The following is a 17,676-nucleotide window of genomic DNA, read 5'->3' on the forward strand; positions in this document are numbered from 1 at the left end:
ATATGAGAACAGGGGGCTGGGGGAAGAGGAATTTAAGCCACCGCTAGTTATACCAGCACAAAATATACACATAGGGCGGGTTCAGGTAAGCTTTGCTCGTTTGATACCATGTCCATTACACGCTAGTCGTGCCTACATTTTGCAACGAACCCAGGTTTGCAGAATCAAAGTTAMTGGCCTCCAAGCTAGTGCTAGACACCCAAGAAAGTCACAGCAGTATGGCCCTGCACTGACTGCCGCACCTGTGCTCCTTTGGGTCCTAAAGCAGCATCTCCACACAGCACTGCTCTCCTCCGTGTAGCCATAACGACACGGGCTGCACTGATTTGGATATTCCCGTAACTGCCCTCCTAAGCAGTACGGGCATGTCCATGATGGGCAATGCATTACTTTTAGTCTGAGAGAGACTCCATTAGCCTCAGGGCCTCAAATTCCAGGCTAGAAAATGTCTGCTTTCAGCTGCGGTGAGGGACAGACCATTGCTAATCCTGCTCAGGGGGTTTCAAAAGAAAACCTGAAAATGGGGCCTGAATACCCAAAGGTAACTTGCCTTTTGATTTTTACAGAAATCTTCCATCTCCATCCTCCTTTTTTTTAAGTTCATGAATTGGCCCTGCCATACAGCACGCTGCACACTGCAAACAGTCACACGTTAAGAACATTCTACTAAACACTGCAGGAGAATTTTTCCTAATATTTCCTAATAGAGCTCTTTAATGAAAGCTTAGAACTTGAAAATCTGTCTTCCAAACAAAGATTTTTTCCACTCTAGCACTTTTTTGCTACATATACAGGTCCTTTATGGATTTTACAGGACTTTATGGATTCTAGACAACCACCAATTTTGTCCAAAAGGAAAAAAATAGAAATTTGAAACAAGTTATAAAAAGGAGGAAAGCTTCGGAAGTGTGAGTACCAAGTGTGACAGGACCCCTTTAAGAAGTTATTTAAGTATCCAGAGATGATTAAAATTTTTTTAAAGCTTGTCTTGTTGATAAACTTTGAAGATTACGTATTCAAGTAAGGCTTAAACTCTTACACACTGAGTACTAATAATGCTCCCCAGAGATTTAAAATGGTGATCTCCCATTGGCGCTTTCAGGGACAAAGGTCAGAGCCACACTAATTTAAGGCTAGCTACTTATTTACCTAAAACAATTTTTTATTATGCCCGTAAATTCTGGAAGTTAGACACAGTTTTATCTACAATCCAACAGAATTATGAAAAATCCTAGGCAAAAAAACATTTTTAAGGGTAGAAAAGAAAAAGTCTGCCATATTTGCATCCAATTTCTTCTCATAAAATTAACGAAGCTACATGAAATGCAGACACTAAATTATCTTTGGAGTTAATGATTAGTATTATTAAATTATTAATAATTTAGGTATTTCAATGGAACATCAACTAAATTCAGATTACACTAATATTTGTGCAGCAAAACATGCTGTTCTTTAATATGCTCCGTAGGACTGAAAAAGATCTGCAGACTGTCATGCAAGCTATTTTATCTGTATAATTTATTCTTCTGCATTGCTCAGATTTACCCATTTTAACCTCCAGCTTTTGCAGTTTTTCCACGCAGTACAAGCAGATCTTACAGCTTTAGTGACATTCCGCAATCAAACACACACAAGTACCATTTGCTAAAAACAAACCGCAGCATCTTTAGCTTAAAAAAGGAAGGGAAAAAAGGTGAAAGAAAGAACAAATACCCTTATCCTTCCAACTGCTCGGCTGACTGTCCATCTCTCCACAACCGATCTACCCTCCAGCTGTGAGTATCAATTATGCATACCAATAGGACAGCTGCAAGAGGAGAAATCTACGGGCTGGGCTGGGAAACATGGGCTTCCCCGCGGCGCTCTGCAGTGGGCTGCGCTGCACTGGTGCGGCAGGCACCGGTCAGCTGACAGCGCCGGGGTGTGGAGCGCCACTGACGCAGTGCCAGCCGTAACCAGGCTGCTAACGCTCCAGCATGAAATCGCAAACACAACCTCCTTAGCAGCGCAGCCATTTGCTTCCTACCGGCTCCATGCAGAACCAAAAGGATGCCAGGCAGGGAAAGAAACTACCAGCACAAAGGTGGGCAGCTTTCCCTGCAAGGCACCTACGGTACATTTGAAACGCCAGTGCGGCAAGGCTCAGCGCAGGCTAACAGAAGCTGACCAACCATAAGCTGCTTTTCACAACAGTGTGAAGCTAAAAGTAGTAATTCATCAGATGAGCTTTAAACAGATTGCTTCTCAAACCAGGGTTAAAACACAATCCGCAAAATACAGGCTCTTTCCTCACTTCTGTTTTTGTTACGCAAATGTCCGCCTGCCTGTGCGACTAACAGAGACATCTTTGTAACTCATTTCTTGTCAACAATACACCTCTCCCCCCCCCCCAAAAAAAATCTTGAACAAAAATAGAATAGGACCCTTTCTATGGCTGTAATAAAAGTAAGAGGCTTGTGATGAATACAAGAAGCCTCTGTGCCAGTATCCTTAGCCCTCATGACCTGCTCAGACATATTTATTCATCTTAATGCAGCAGAGCTTGAGAACAGTTACCTCACCCTCTAATTCCCACAACCAAACGCCTCCCCTTTTTTGTTTAAATTAGCATCCTATGTTGTCAGCTACCAGAATTACAGATTTGAGGGCATTTTTTTCCATTTTCATTTAAATAAAACAACCCACAATATACATATGTATTGTACAGACATAAAGCAAGCCTAAACTGGAATCTCATAATCTGAAAGAGGAGCTGTAGAAAAAGGTGTTGTCATTCTATTTTCCACCCCCTTCAAAAATGTACGATTTCTAGTCTGGARTCACTCTTTAACATTTGGGGCTGACAACGAAAGGCTAAAAACCTCCCCAGCATTGCTCTAAAACCTGTTACATAYTTGACATACCATGTTCTAAACAACTAGAAAAAGGCAAGCACATGCTTCCGTGAAAATACTGCAGAATGGCTGGGATGGAGATTCCAATTCAGTTTTTAAATAGTCAGCTTCACTTTTCATTACCACAGGCAGTCTTAAATGGAGAAAGATTACCACAAAGTTACCTGAAAGCCCAGTATCCATCTGTTACTTCAACTGCTGCATACATTTAAGGCCTCCTTTCACAGCAGGACTTGGCAACATATTTTTAATGGATATAAAGATGTGCATTTCATTCACTATTTCAACAGACAAATCAAAAGATATACTACAGGAGGGAAATGGATACAACAGTATATTCAAACAGTATAGTGCAATTGTTCGAGTTTTCTTGCACTATATTAAGAAAAGTACAAAACGTCTCAAAAATCTGCTTCGGTCTTTGAGCTGAAATTCTCAAGATTAGTGAGAAAGCACCAAACATTGTGTTCCCCCCCTGCCCTTCCGTTCCATGGCTTCAGCTGGGAAAAAAAAAAAAAAAAAAAGAAAAGGAAAAAAAAAAAAGGAAGAAAATACCTGTAAAAAGCTGGCTTGTACAAATATGAGTCACCTCCCCACACTCACCAAATTCTGCTCAAAACTCTTGATTGGATTAATTCCCCAAAGATTATATTTAGTATCCCATTTAAAATATTTTGCTATTACATAAGAGCTAACCACCAAAATAATCCGTCTTACACATAAGGCTGCACTTCAGTTGCTGGTCCACACAACTGCTTTCAAGTACCAATGGTAATAATATATAGTAGMTTTTTTCATTTGTCATTACATTAATTAAAAGCTTCAGAAAGCTATTTCCACTAGTTGACAAATTCCTAAAAGTACACAAAGTCTCTCCATTGCTTCTTGATATTCTTTATATTACATACTTAAAATAGTACATTTATGCAAATACACATTTTTGCTGTAGCCATAGTAAATCAGCAGTAGCCCGAGCACCGACAAACACATGGCCAAGTCGTACGCTTTTGTGAAAGGGCTGCGCTACACTTGAGAACGGCTGTATTACAAGTCCCTATCCTCTGCTCTCAAAGAAGCCATGAACTCCCTGCGCAGAAGTTTCTCCCTATCCTTAAGATTCTTGTCTTTACTCTTTGCATATGCAACATTCATTCCTACCGCTCCATACAAGCGATACCTAGAAAGAAAAGTGCATCCCTCTGTATTCACGTACCTTACTGCAGGAGAGACACACCCATGTAATGCTATTCTACATGTAAACTCCCTTAGCACGGACACTGTGTCAACAAACTTCTGTATAAGCTTTACTGTTTCATTAGGGAAATTACATGCATGTTTCTGCACCAACATTTAAACCAGAACTTCCCAACCAACACACTGCCACGTAACAGACAACTAAAACAGATGCAGTTGAGTTCTGAGCCTGTTCCCCTGCTGGAGGCCCCTACACCCTTGCAGCCATGCATGCTCTTCAAAGAGCTCCTTACCCACAGTGCAGTCACCAAACCACCCTGAAGAGCTGGACTGACAACAGCATTTTTGCATTGAAAAGAATTCCCGACTTCTTGCACAGGAGAATATTTCATGTTACTACCTAACACTGCTCTCACCTGAAGGCTCATTCAACGCTGGCCGCTGTGCTTCTGGGAAAGTTGGTTACTTACCATAAGCCCTCCTTTTTCTCTGTAATTCTACCACTCCGCAATTAACTTTCAAAAGGCCTGGCTCTGTTAGCAGTCTTAACTAGACTAGCCTTTGCCTCTCAACAGGTGGGACCTGAAGAACTCTAATGAAATGCAGTGGCTCTAGTCTGAAGAATTTCTTTCCTTAAGGGAAGTTTCACTCAAGGTTTTTCTCCTACTTCCTCCTACTCTTTCGCCAGATTCTCCACCCCAGAACAGAAGTCTCCATTTATCATTTACCTGGTAGAATAAAAAAAAAGACCTGAACAACCAAGCTATGTAGGAACACAAACAGGTGAAATTAAATCAAGATTTTATGTTGAATTAAATGATACTTTTCAAATAAACTGCTCTTGAAGGAAACTTCAGAGGAACTCCAGGGGTTTCCCCCACCCCGTGGTGGGGGGGAACACTTCCCTGCTGCTGAATTGCCCTCTGTATTTAACTGTAATACAAATACTGAAATTAATAGGAATGAACCAAACAGACAGTGCTAGTGTTACACAGCATTTCTAACTTCTTTGAAGCTTCATATAATTGTTATGACCTGGTTTGCAGTTACAGAATTACAAGAACTATTTTATTTGTGCCCCCGTGATTTGGGAGTAAAGCTTCATCATTATTTGCACTCAAGCCACACTCTTGCAGTGCCTTTGTACTTGGACTTGACCTTTGGATTTTACCCCTCTAGAAGGGCTGAGAAAAGTAAGGTATTACTACCGGAGCTGTACTTCCGTAACTGAATTACAGAATGCCCTACAGCATGTAGGGAACGAGATCCATAAGCCTGTAAGATTTAATTTGAAGAGCAAACTCCAGCACATTCAGCAACAAATGTCTGCAAAGCCCAATCTTCAGAAGCATCATGAATCAAGCAAGGGTTTCCTATGAAATTGCCTACCCTAATATTCAAGATTTCAAAGCCATTTTTAACCAACGTAACGTTTAGCATGAATGTACTGGGGAACTTCTGCTCCCATTGCGGTTACACTCTGTTAGACAGGCTTCTGTCATGGTCAAAGGTTTAGATTTGGGGGATTTCTAAAACATACTTTCTGTTTCTAACTTGCTAACATAAAATCCTCCAAGCCCCAGATACCATTAAAACGAAAAAATTTTTTTGAAGGAAATACTAATAAAACAAAAAGATTTTTTGAAGGAAAGCATGGTTTTATAGCCTATTTGAGAGTATTAATGAGCTGTATCCAGAAATAAGGCACTACCAGTGAAGGAAGTCTGTACAACAGAAGTGCCAAGATATGCATTAGATATATTTAGTTTTCAACTCTGAGAATATTAAAGTGAACTTCAGCAGTTAGGAATTTTTTAAAACCTTGGATGCAAGCCTTTGAAGGAAATATTGTACTTAAGTTATAGTTCATAGTACAGTTCTAGTGGCACAGCCACTAGATGGCACAGCCACTAGATGGCACCAAAGCCCTTTTTTAGGAATACATCTTAAAGCACCACAGGCATACCTCGTTTTATCGCACTTCACACATATTGCCCCCCCCCCTTTTTTTTTTTAAACAAACTGAAGGTTTGTGGCATGTGCTCACTTTCTGTCCCTGTGTCACATTTTGTGTATTGTTTTTTTAGACATAATGCTACTGCACACTTAATAGACTACAGTATAGTATAAACATAACTTTTATATGCACTGGGAAACCAAAAAATTCGTGTGACTCACTTTATTGTGATACTCGCTTTATGGCGGTGGTCTGGAACCGAACCCACAATATCTCTGAGCTATGCCTGTACCTACAGTCAGGGCTGCAGCACTGTAGTTTCTTTTACACAGCCTYGCCAGGAAAAGCCCCAAAGGGCCCAGGGCCTGCCCTTGCTGCTGTTCGGCAGCATCCGAACAATACGCAAATATCCACTGAAATGAATCTTGATACACTGTTTTTATGAAGATCAGAAATACATAAAGTCTGGTCAGCATGAGAGTGAAGTGGCAAGGTTATCTATTTAGCAAGCTAAACACAGCATGCATTGAGAAATTAAAATATATATATCACTTAGGGTTTACTCTAACAGTGCTCCTTGCTGTTTAAGGTTTTTATACATGAGAGTTTTAGTTGGTGGAATTTTTTTGTTGTTGTTGGGTTTTTTTTGTTTCTTTAAACAAGCAGAGGGATTTCTTTATAGTTAACTAAGGCTACAGTTCTGAATTGGTTATATACAATATACTTTTTTAAAAAAAAAATCTGCAGTCATGAAATATAAGGTCCCTATGGTAAATACAGCTGGCTACCCAGTTCCACCAGTGAGGCCATTCAAAGCTTTAAGTTGGCTTTATCAGTGGTGGAGTTTCACAAAAATTCTGCAGAGTTGTAAGAGCTCCAGTTAGTTTGCTGCAGTCCACTGGCACTGTCAGAAGTATTATTTTATAGATATACACAGATATGCTGGCACTTAGGTTAGCTTTCAACAAAAAACATTGGTAAGTAAATAATCAAGAATATGAATTCAGGTATACCAGTAAGATAGTTCAGCTAAATGTTTTACCACGTATCAGTCATAAGCCAACTAACTTTCAGAACAGCTTGAGGCACAGTTCCATCTGCTTCAGTTACATTGACGGGATGATAGAAAAATAGCACAGTAATACTAAGACTCAGCAGGCCAAACACATGCGTGGATCCACTTCTTGGCTTTGTGAAGAATTATCCTTCCTTTTTGAGAGTGTGCAAGACCAGTGTACATATTAGTGGTTTGTCTTACTATTCCATCCACTACTTTGAAGTTGTGTTTAGGTAGTTTGGTATTAAAAGCTGACAACTGATTTAGTTGATGGCTATTCACCAGAATCTTCAGGCAGGTAATGGAAGTCCAATTCTATATTCTAAAATACAGCAAGAGTTAGTAAAAAAAAGTGCACAACACATTGGGGGGGGGGGAAAATCAAAAAAAAATGGACAGCACATGTTTTTGAATTCATATTCTCATTAATTTGGCTTTAAGAAAACATTCCTCCAGAGTAAGGCAAAGAATATTTTCTTCCCAAATAATGCAGCATGTGAAAAGGTCAAATTACAACTGCTTTAGAGAGCGAACACAACATTGAGAAAGAGACCAGGGACAGGAATCAAGAACTCTGCAGACAAATTCGAAAGTGCCACAGTCACAGCCAAGCAGCTCCCAGAAGCACACTGCTGTTGCCAATTGGCTGCTGGAGTCCACTCTAGTTCCCCAGTTCCCCACACGCCCAGCCTGACCCTGGGCCTGGCTCAGCTCCCGCCCCTGATGCTGGACAGATGTGTGCCCGAGCTCAAGAAAGGGCCACTAGCTGGGAGAACACACACAGCCTTCCACTCCTTCCCCTCCTGCTGCAGCGCGTGGTTTTATTTGCAGCTTCTCCACAGAGTTTTCTATAGACAGAGCAGCAAGAATCTCTCTGCGCAAGGAAATGACCTGCCACCGCCATCAGCCTGTTATGCCCATGCAACAACTCAAGACAGCCCTGCAAACACTTTCTGTTAAAAGAACAAAAGAGCTACCATGTTAAGTATAATGTTCAGGCTTTTTTAAAGTAATCCTGTCTCTGAACAGTTAACCCTTGTGGGATGAAGCCTGCGATACACAGCAGCTGTTCTCAGCCAGTACTATATACTAGAGAAGTCACACAGTGCAAGGAGTGAAGTCTTGCAAAAAAACAGTTTTAACAACACAGGTATCATTGAAATCTCATCAGAAGGGAAAAGGGAAAATCTCTCTCTCCTTTCTCTCTATACGCAGGTATAGAACAGGTGGAACCAGAAAATGGCAACAATCATACAAAGCTAAACATAAAAAACTGTCTTCACCTTATTTTCCAAATCCTATTTCAGTTGTACAAACAACCTGACCTTCCCTTCTCCATATACCTGTTATTCCCTTTCAAGGGGCAATCCATGCAGATAATATACCTCATGCATGCAGTACTTCTCSAGCTGCAGATGGCAGCTTCTGCATAAACTATATTGCTGAGTCAAACTAGCATTTAGTTTTCCATTGAAACAGACTAATTGTGCCAGAAGCATTCCCACTAAAACCAGCTACTGCAGAAATCGTAAGACTCTCTTGAAAACCAGCAGAGCACTGTGGTATCAAAAAGCAAAGTACTTCCCTATTCTACAAAGGGCTGGAACTCCATGAGGCATTTATTTCAGAGAACAGAACACAAGGGAAAAAAAAGTGACACCAGTCTCATCCTTTACCTTTCTGCTACTTYATACTACCACATTACTAGAAGAAAAATTTACTACACTGAAGTGAAGTCCCACCTCAAAAAAAATAAATAAATAAAAGGAAAGCCAGTATCTGTGTTGTGTACAAACCAATTTTAATGTTTACAGGATACTGAGCTTCTTAATGGTCACTTCTGTAGTAATCTAAATACTAAGCTCCCCCATGGGTATTACTTATTCTAAGCCTTGATATTTACTCTAAGCTTTGACAATAGTGCAAGCTGCGARTCATGTGAGTGGAGATGGACAGGTTCTCTTCCAGATTCCAGACACAAGTTGTACATACAGCAGCAGCAGGGGTGTTTTTCTGAGTTTCAAAGTCTGAAGTCTAATTGAACTCTGTACAAAAAGAAAGATACATCTCTGAATCATAGACACACAGCAGACTGAGAAACTGGCCTTGGCTTACTACTATGTAGTAAGAGCAAGTTTGGAAGGCCACCTAATGCCCAGCCTGTAGACAATCACGGAACAGCTTGTAACAAGCAATGACTCATTTCTGTATCCACAGATCAGCAGCAGGAGAACTGAAGGAGAAAACTGAAGACAGCCAGTCCATCCCTGATAAACAGATTAAAAAAAAAAAAAAAGAAAGAAAAAGAAAAAAAGTACTAAAGCAATCAAAATATTAAAAAGTTAAAAGCACAGACACTAACATTTTGTTACCCTTGGTTTACACAGTGAAATCTTTGGGGGAGAGGAACAACAACAACAAAAAAAGACGGACAAGTCACGGCATGCTTAAGTTTAGCTAAAGAATTATTCTGATTAGTGAAGTGCAAGACAGCATACACAGATTACCTGAAGATTTATTCAGCTTTGCTGAAAATACAACAGTAGATTTTTCCTTTTCCTTAATAGAAGCAGTTTCTCTCTCAGCTTCCTTCTCAAAAGCTTCTGGTTTTACTACACTGACTATCTCTTTTTCAGTAGGTGAAGATGAGACATCTGCGGCCAGTAAGGGCACCATGGATACTTCAGGCACTTTGTCCACAGCCTCCAAGGACTTTTTCAAGAAATTAGTATCTTCTTCAGATTTTACTTCTACATTCTTTATAGACAGATCACAAGGTAGCTCTGGGCAAGGCATCTGCCTCTTCTCATCTTCAATCACATTACTGATCTCTTCACGTTCATCTTTGTGCATTATTTCTCTGTCAGGGGTTTCCGCCACAAACTCAGGAACAGTTTTAGGATCAGCTAACATCACAAAGTCTTCTGTCACTAGGACTGGGGAAGAATCCATGGGTGAGAGACTCTTGCCATCTCCTGGTTTTGGTTCCTTAGCAACAGATATATCAGCTGAATAGGCCACAGTATTAAGCTCTTCCATTTGAAGAGGAAACTTCTCTGCCTTGGCTATTTTTATAGGCGTTGGCTCAGATGGTAAAGTGGCAGTAATTCTGGAAGAGTCCAGTTCAGGTTGGAAAGACTCAAGATAAGGCTTGCCAGTGGCAGTTACTGAATCCATCAGTTCTTCCTCACGTTCATCATCGGTTACAATATCCTCAGCTGATTTATTTTTTAAGATGAGAGATGGATCTTCACTTTCTTTCTGAGGAAAGTCAGGTATCACCTGGCTATTAAACAAGTCAGATTTTCCAAACTGGGGAGACAGTTTTTCAACAAATTCTTTGTGTTCTGGCACATTCTGAGAAACACATTCTGTTATCAGTGTCTTTGAATAATCTGTAAAGGATGGAGAAGCAGATTCACCAGAGACCTTTGTTTCTTTAATTAAGTCACATGCAATAGATATATAAGGAGTCTCTATATCTTCAGGACTAGCACTACTCTCATGATCAGTTTTTTTAAATATTACTTCCTCCTTAGCTTCTTGTGTCTGCATCAATGGTACATTCACTGCCTCTTGGTATAAGGGAGGTTTATTGGTCTCCTGTTTTACATTCTCATAATTAGCAGTAGGAATAAATGTTTCTAATGGGGAAGCTTCAAGCTGCACAGCAGATGCTTCTGCACCAGCAGTCGCAGTGTTTAATGGGGCTTCCATAACAATATCAGGCAATATGGGTGATGGGGCAGCTTCAGACCCTTCAAATGAGGGACAGAGTTGTGTCACGGGTTTCAGAGTTTCTTGTACTGACTCAGAGGTTTGAACTAAGTCAATCTTTGTTTCATAAGCAAGTTTTGTACATGCTGCATCATGCATTTCACTTTCATAGGCTTCTTGCACTAGATCAGGAGTAAGACCTTCAGGCATATTTGCTGCAGTGTCAGATGGCACTGTTGATAAACTATCTGTTTTAGCATAGTCAGCTTCCCGTCCTTGCTGCTTGCCAACTGCTTGAGCGCTAAAATCACCTTGTTCTGTGCTGGTCTGAGCTTTCATTTCTGCAATTTTTTTCTCATCGTCAGTTTGATTTTCTGAAGTGCCTTCCTCTAGCGGAGAAAGAGATTTGATTTTGTTACCATCAGGAGTTACAGGGGATTCAAATTTATTACAAGTGATGTAAGCCTGCGAGGAATCTTTTATAGCTTCTGGGGTACTTGGGAAAGAGTGATCTTCAGCGCTGCCTTCACTCTCTTTTTCATAATCCTTCTGTACAGACATCTTATCTACACCATATTTCTCATCTAAACTGCTTTCTAACTTGCCATCTGTCTTACTTCCAACATCCTCTTTCAAGCTGCTAAGTCCACGACTAGCACCTTTTACTTCCCATATCGGCTCAAACGGTTTGAAGTCTACATATTCTTCCCTTCTAAGAGTGTCTTCTTTCAATGCCCCTTTTTCACCATCATCACCACCTCCATATTTCTCTTTCTTATAACAGGTATCTTCCTCATTTTTTTCAAACAAATCTTCAGGAGTTTCTGGAGACATATCCAGTTGCTGTGCAGGCATTTTCTCTAGATTAGGTAATTCTTTAGGGCCCTCTAGCTGTATTTCTTCTTTAGCTTGAGATAAAATGGCTGCTTCTGCTTTAGCAAACGGGGATTCCATTTCTGAGTATTTCACCTCTGAAACGTCTTTTTCATTTCTCTCTGTGAGAAACGGATTTTTTGCATTTTCTGTAGTTTCTTTATAAACCTCACTTGCATTTTCTTTGTAAATGCCTCTTGCAGGTAATCCATCTGAGAGTGTATCAAAGGTTGTGTGCTCTTTAAAGGGATCAGTTGAGAGAGAAGAGAGGGAAGGAAGAGTAGCAGCAGTGACAAGCGGGACTGCAGTAAAATCCTCTTGACCAAGTGACTTAGTGCTACCTGGCTGCTCCTGCAAGTCCAGAACTTTTTCTGTGACCATGGACAGAAAGGAAAGTTAGAGAATGCAAGTGCAATGCAAACTTTCATGACAGGTTCACATATTGTTAGCTGTTAAGAAATTCTTCCAAGTACTATCATAAACACCACTAGACATTAAAAGAAAGTATGGGTTAAAAAAAAATGCTATTCTATTTCACCTCTTCTAGTAAAAAAGTATGAAAGAGGCTAGAGAAGCAGCAACTTTATGCAGCGCAAAGATCACAGTAAAGCTGAAGATGCCAGACAAGTACAGAGCACCCAGGCAGAGCAGGCAATATTAACAAAAGGGGCGGGGGAGAGATAGGAAACAGAGCATGTATGTGTGTGTGTTTGTGCATAAATATATGCATAAACGTGCATGCCAATAAAGCAAGAGTCTTGGTTTTTTGCCACTTTTTTGTAATGGGGATTTGGTGGACAATGTAGCTAAAGAAAAACCACTGAATAAATACTACAGGCACAAATTTTACTTATATAAAATACTGCAGAAAGCTACTATGGATTTAATCTTTCTGCTAAATCAGTAAAAGCAACTATGCTTTAACATGTTAACAGTATCAACTTTTCTCTTCCATCAAGGGTCCAAGAATTCACAGGTGGCTCTGGCTTGTTCATAAAATACTGTTTACAGTGAAATTAAAGCATATGAAAATCTTGAACAGATCAACTGAAAATTTAAAACTGAAAAAATAGAGGCTATTCTTGGACCCATGTTGACTTTTAGTAAATGCAGACTAATTGGAAGGAGTTAATGAGATCAGATCAGAAATGCAGGACATATTCAGACAAAGGCGAGCAGAAAGAACTTGCCTGCAGAGGAGTGCATCAGAGGCGCAGATGTAGCAGGAAGAGCAAAAAGGGTCTCATCTGAAAAACAAACAAATAACCTCAGCAGAAATAAAGGCTAAGTAGTTTGAAAAAGGAAGAGAGCAAGCAAGTAGTAAGTTCCCAGTTGATTTACTGGGAATAATATATAAATAACCAACATCTAGTTCTGTGGTTCTTTGTGGGCGTAGATATAAGCCAGGTAATTTAGGGGAGCCAGTGTTCAGAATTCTCCATTTACAACGGGTTCTTTATTAAAGTAGCTGAGGCCTCTATACCCTTTGAGCCAGGGACTGATTTTAAGATAAGACATGCCACATTAACTAGTCTATTTTCTTTCTCTGAGCTTCCACACTACTAAGAAGCTTTAGTATCTCTAACAGTCCAAAACACACACACCTGCCATTGACACTGACACACTGTCCTTAATCAGCTTCTTTTGTCAGAGGGTCTCCAACTCCTACTAATTTGCATTAAAAGAGCAGTAACAAGGAGACTCTTTCAACCAAAAATTCTGGAAAGTTAAATTGCATAAAGTAAGTTCTGAAACCGTCCATAAACAGAAAGCTGACCAAGCATGCCAATGCTGACCAAATGGGTAGCAATAAATGACTGTACTCTTTATTATTATTTGCATTATGTTATAATGTAGACAAACTGCCAAATGAAGGTACTATTTTAAATTGCTCTTTGGCATGACCTATGGAGCATATTTTGCTTTTCTGATTTTGTGTTGACCTTAACAGTCTACACAAGAAAATCCCAGATTTCCAATTTCCACCCAAAGAGCTAAATAAATATAAGGAAGGGAACCTTTCTACTAAACTAACGAAGTTACTCCACAGCACAAATGCACTACATTAATATAAAAATAGTAATGGTTAGATAAAAATATTTCATTCTGGAGAGTACACAAGGTTTTCAAACTAATGCTGTTGAAGACTAATTACAGTTTACATTAATTGTCCAGTTCCTTAATCATCCACAGAAGCACTGTTGATGGCATTGTGGGAGTGATCTATCTGGTACATTGAAGAAAACCTCATGAGAGAGACACAGATGGGATAGGAGTGGTCTTGGTGTGCAAACATTCCTTGGGCTGTATGGACCTCCCTGCTTTCCTCTGTCCCCGCTCCTCCTAGCCTGCCCCAACTTTTCCTTTGTGTAGTTGCCTGCTGCGATTGCAGCATGCTGAAAAGGGACTTGAGACTGCAGTGCCACGCTCTAGGAGCAAGGAATGTTCTAACACTGGTGCTTCCACCTCCAGAGTTTCATATTGCAGGCTACCTGTAATAAATGCATACAACTAAAACATTTTTACAAAACTGCATGAAACATTTAATGAAAACCCAATTTAAAAGCAGATTTTTTTTTTTTTTTTTACTGTAAACAATGCCAGCCGCCATTATGAACCAGACAGATCAGAATGAGTCCTCCTCTGTATTTCTGCATCAGCTGCAGTATTTTTACCTGACTCGCTGTGGCTTGTTGCCATTACTTTAATATAAAAATAGTAATGGTTAGATAAAAATATTTCATTCTTGAGAGTACACAAGGTTTTCAAACTAATGCTGTTGAAGACTAATTACAGTTTACATTAATTGTTTTAGCAGAATCCAAAATGATGTTAAAGCATTAAAATTAGATTTTGAATTTCCATTACAGACAACATCAATCATTTTTAGTTTGCTGTTTGCCTGGACAAAACACTAGGAAAGTTAAGAACTTAAGGACCTAAGTGCTAACTCTGTGCACATTCAGCATTTTTTTTTTAATTTCTTTATTGTCATAGCGTAAAGAAGCTACTGTTTTTAAAAGATGAAAGGCCAAAAATGAGAAATCCTTTAGGCCCAGCAGCACACACCTAATGATCCAGTAAGGTAATTTTTGTTTCTGCATTGAACCAAGACCTTCTGTAAAAACTATGCCACTTCAAGATACTCATGACCTGCCTGGCTTACCCAAATTATTCCCAAGAGCAGTTTTCCAAACATCAAAAGTCTCCTCACAGCCTACATTTCCTGTTACAACGTACAGTTATTTTTGTTTCAAGAATTGCATAACATTGTTCATCCTCAACTGATGCTTATAATCCACAAAATATGGCAAGATATGAGAAAACAGAGTAATAAAGTTGGAATGTAGGACTCGACATTTAGAAGCTTCCTCAGCTCCTGACAGGCTAAAAGGACCTCTCCTCATTTTTCTAGAAATTGCTTTTTCCTATTAAGGACCACACAAAGAAAACCTCAACCCCAAATTTAGAACATGTTAAAACAGCGTTCAGTTAAATGGTGGCAAAAGCTTTCAAGGATAGAAACCACAATGGATGACAACTGATCAATATGTGAAACTTGAGGTCGCAGAGAACTACAGTGCTCATCAATACATTGCCAAGTATCACTGTATATCCTTTATTCCAGAAGACGCTCAACTCTGTGTACCCTCGCTCATGGGAATCTCTACTACCAGATGCTGCTCCTGCAAACAGACGGGTAGTGCGGGGCCCATGGRCCCACAGAAAAGTTAGCAAGTCACCTGATTTGTAGATCTAGAGAGGGGATTTTCACTGAGAAGTCAGCTTGAGACCAATCAGTCCAGAGAGCTGTTCTGCCTTCTTCATAACATTGCTGTTAAGAGCATCATTTTATGTTTTTCTTTCTCCATGTATCTGCCAACTTCAGTTTCTAGTGTAACCAGCAGGTCAAGGACCAGTGTTCTGCTTTAGAYGTCAGGCTAGCAAGCCTTAGGCTTTGCACCAAAAGTGCCACATTTTCCTTTTTCCTCAATGTTTTCCCTAAGCAGACCAAGCAAGCAGCATCTCCTGACCATACACACAGAGCTGCATTCAGGCAGCAGATGCTGATGGTGCTGAAATAGCTAATCACTTGATGGTTAAGCGCAGTTGTAGTATCCTCACACTCCATTCTTGAGCCAGTGTCAATCTATCACCCAATCTCTTACCTGCCTGTGGCACACTCCTCTTGGAGCACTGCACCCCTTCCTGTCAAGGTCCAAAGCCTCAAAGCACCTGCACTGCGGCAGCTCACCAGGGAGCCAATAACACCAGAGAATAATCCTCCGCCTGTTCCCTCCCCAAAACCACACAGTCCCATCTCCTCCAGACTATGCTGGAGCAGCATAACCTTTATTTGCTGAAAGGAGTCTCTGCTTGACAGCAGAGGATAGAGGGGCAAGAAGCAGGATGGACCTGATGAGACTGGGATGCACAGCATGAAGAGACTTCAGATCCCCCTGGCAGAAACAGGCAGGGAGAGAATAGTTCTCATTGCTGGAAAAAAAAGGAAAACCAAGCACAAGTCAATGATAAAAATATAAAAATTAAAAGAAGGGACAAAGAAGGAAGAGAGGTCGCTGGATAAGGAGATGGAGAGGGAAACATGCAACAAGACCTCAAAGGTACAGTACACTTGCCTCCAAAAGCCAACTGCAACCTCTACCAAAAGTTTTAGCCTTAAAATCCTTTAAATGCTTCACAATCCTAGAGAGAGGTTTCTGTTTCTGTTGAGGAACACTGATTTTAGGAGTGCTAGCACTGATTTTTGGGGCGGTTCATGAAAACAGCACATTGCAGGAACTCTTTTTTTCACATTTGGCTTCAATTTACTCAACACAGAAACATACAATAGCCATCCCAGTCACTGAATTCCCAGATTCTCATAGTATAAGGATATTATGCCCACACCCAAACTGTACTCTCCATGCATAGGAGGAGTGTGAAAAGCCATTACATAAAAGTGATATTTCCCAAGCAGCTGAGGAGAACCACCCACTTTCCCCTCCACCCACTTCAGAGTTGCATTTTTCTTGCTGAAAGGAAGAAGATACAAGGACTTTCCTGCTTCTGGCCCTGCTAATCACTCTAGGGGAGTCGGGAGAACAAAGCAGAACCTTTACAGCTCCCACATCAGTAAAGTTGCTATCTGAGAGCACATGAACCACCCCTTCAGTCTGTAATTCAAATGACACTTAATTGAAGTGACAGAGTGAAGGGAATGGTATTTTTTCCAAGAAATGACATTTGCACTGATGAATCTTTACTGCTGATGTAAGAGTTGGAGGTAGAAACTTCTGGGAAACAGAACTGTGTGCCCTTTGGTAGATAAAGGGGAAAAAATGCAGTATCAATCATACTTCAGTCTGGCATAGAGCAAGACTGCCCAGACTCACAGGCATACCACAAGCAGTAAGCAGGCCACTTCAGAGTGGTATGCAAGTGCTGGCTGAAGAGCCGACCACCCCTTCCTGCCTTTTGCATGAGAGCAGCAACACTCCAAACAGTGGCAAGCACTAGCCATCCTCACAGAAAGCCTGCTGAACTCTGGTCTTTTGCAACACATGAAAGCATTTGGGGAATGTCACACAGGTATAAATTCATGACAAGCCATTCATTTTGAGGGAGCAGTGGAGGCTTCTGTGGTTACACGTCAAACAGACATTATTGCAGATCCCCCAGTATATTTGCTCTGTTCTAGCACCACAGGCTCAGTTCAGTGAAAAGAACAACTATTATCTAGATTTCAATTTAACAAACCCATAAGGTTTATTTTTAAGTACAATTAAAAAAAAAAATCAGATTGGAACCACATTTTAAAAGTTTTCCCTTCGCATGATCCATTATCATAGCTAGCAATTAAGTAATAATCTGAGTGTAATGGGAAAGCTATAAGTTAAGAGTGACATTTTACAGGTCAAACCAAAGATTCAAAGATAGTATTATACAGTGTGTGCACATATCCTGCCAGGGATCTATACAAT

General features: G+C 40.3%; 1 protein-coding gene across 6 annotated transcripts in view; it reads right to left on the bottom strand.

Annotated features, from left to right (window-relative positions):
* Positions 1-16,178, bottom strand: part of RTN4 (reticulon 4) — a 34,926-nt gene extending 18,748 nt beyond the window's left edge. Inside the window, exons 1-5 of one of the 6 annotated variants that reach the window (XR_003254927.1) lie at positions 16,109-16,178; positions 12,883-12,939; positions 9,610-12,063; positions 7,114-7,424; positions 3,373-3,394 (exon numbers count right to left, since the gene is read on the bottom strand). Coding sequence is in view for 3 of the 6 variants with exons in the window: in XM_026074346.1 (XP_025930131.1) it covers positions 9,610-12,063; positions 12,883-12,939; positions 16,109-16,133 (2,536 nt within the window). In the remaining 3 variants the exon portion in view is untranslated. Of the gene's footprint in view, positions 1-1,713; positions 1,899-3,372; positions 3,395-4,758; positions 4,817-7,113; positions 7,425-9,609; positions 12,064-12,882; positions 12,940-16,108 lie in introns of those variants that run through there. The other 5 variants (XR_003254926.1, XR_003254925.1, XM_026074346.1 and 2 more) reach the window with 5 other exon arrangements.
* Between the last annotated feature and the right edge of the window lie 1,498 nt (positions 16,179-17,676).

This window comes from Apteryx rowi, unplaced genomic scaffold (genome assembly GCF_003343035.1).
Source record: "Apteryx rowi isolate R43461 unplaced genomic scaffold, aptRow1 scaffold_387, whole genome shotgun sequence".
NCBI classification, from domain to species: Eukaryota; Metazoa; Chordata; class Aves; order Apterygiformes; family Apterygidae; genus Apteryx; species Apteryx rowi.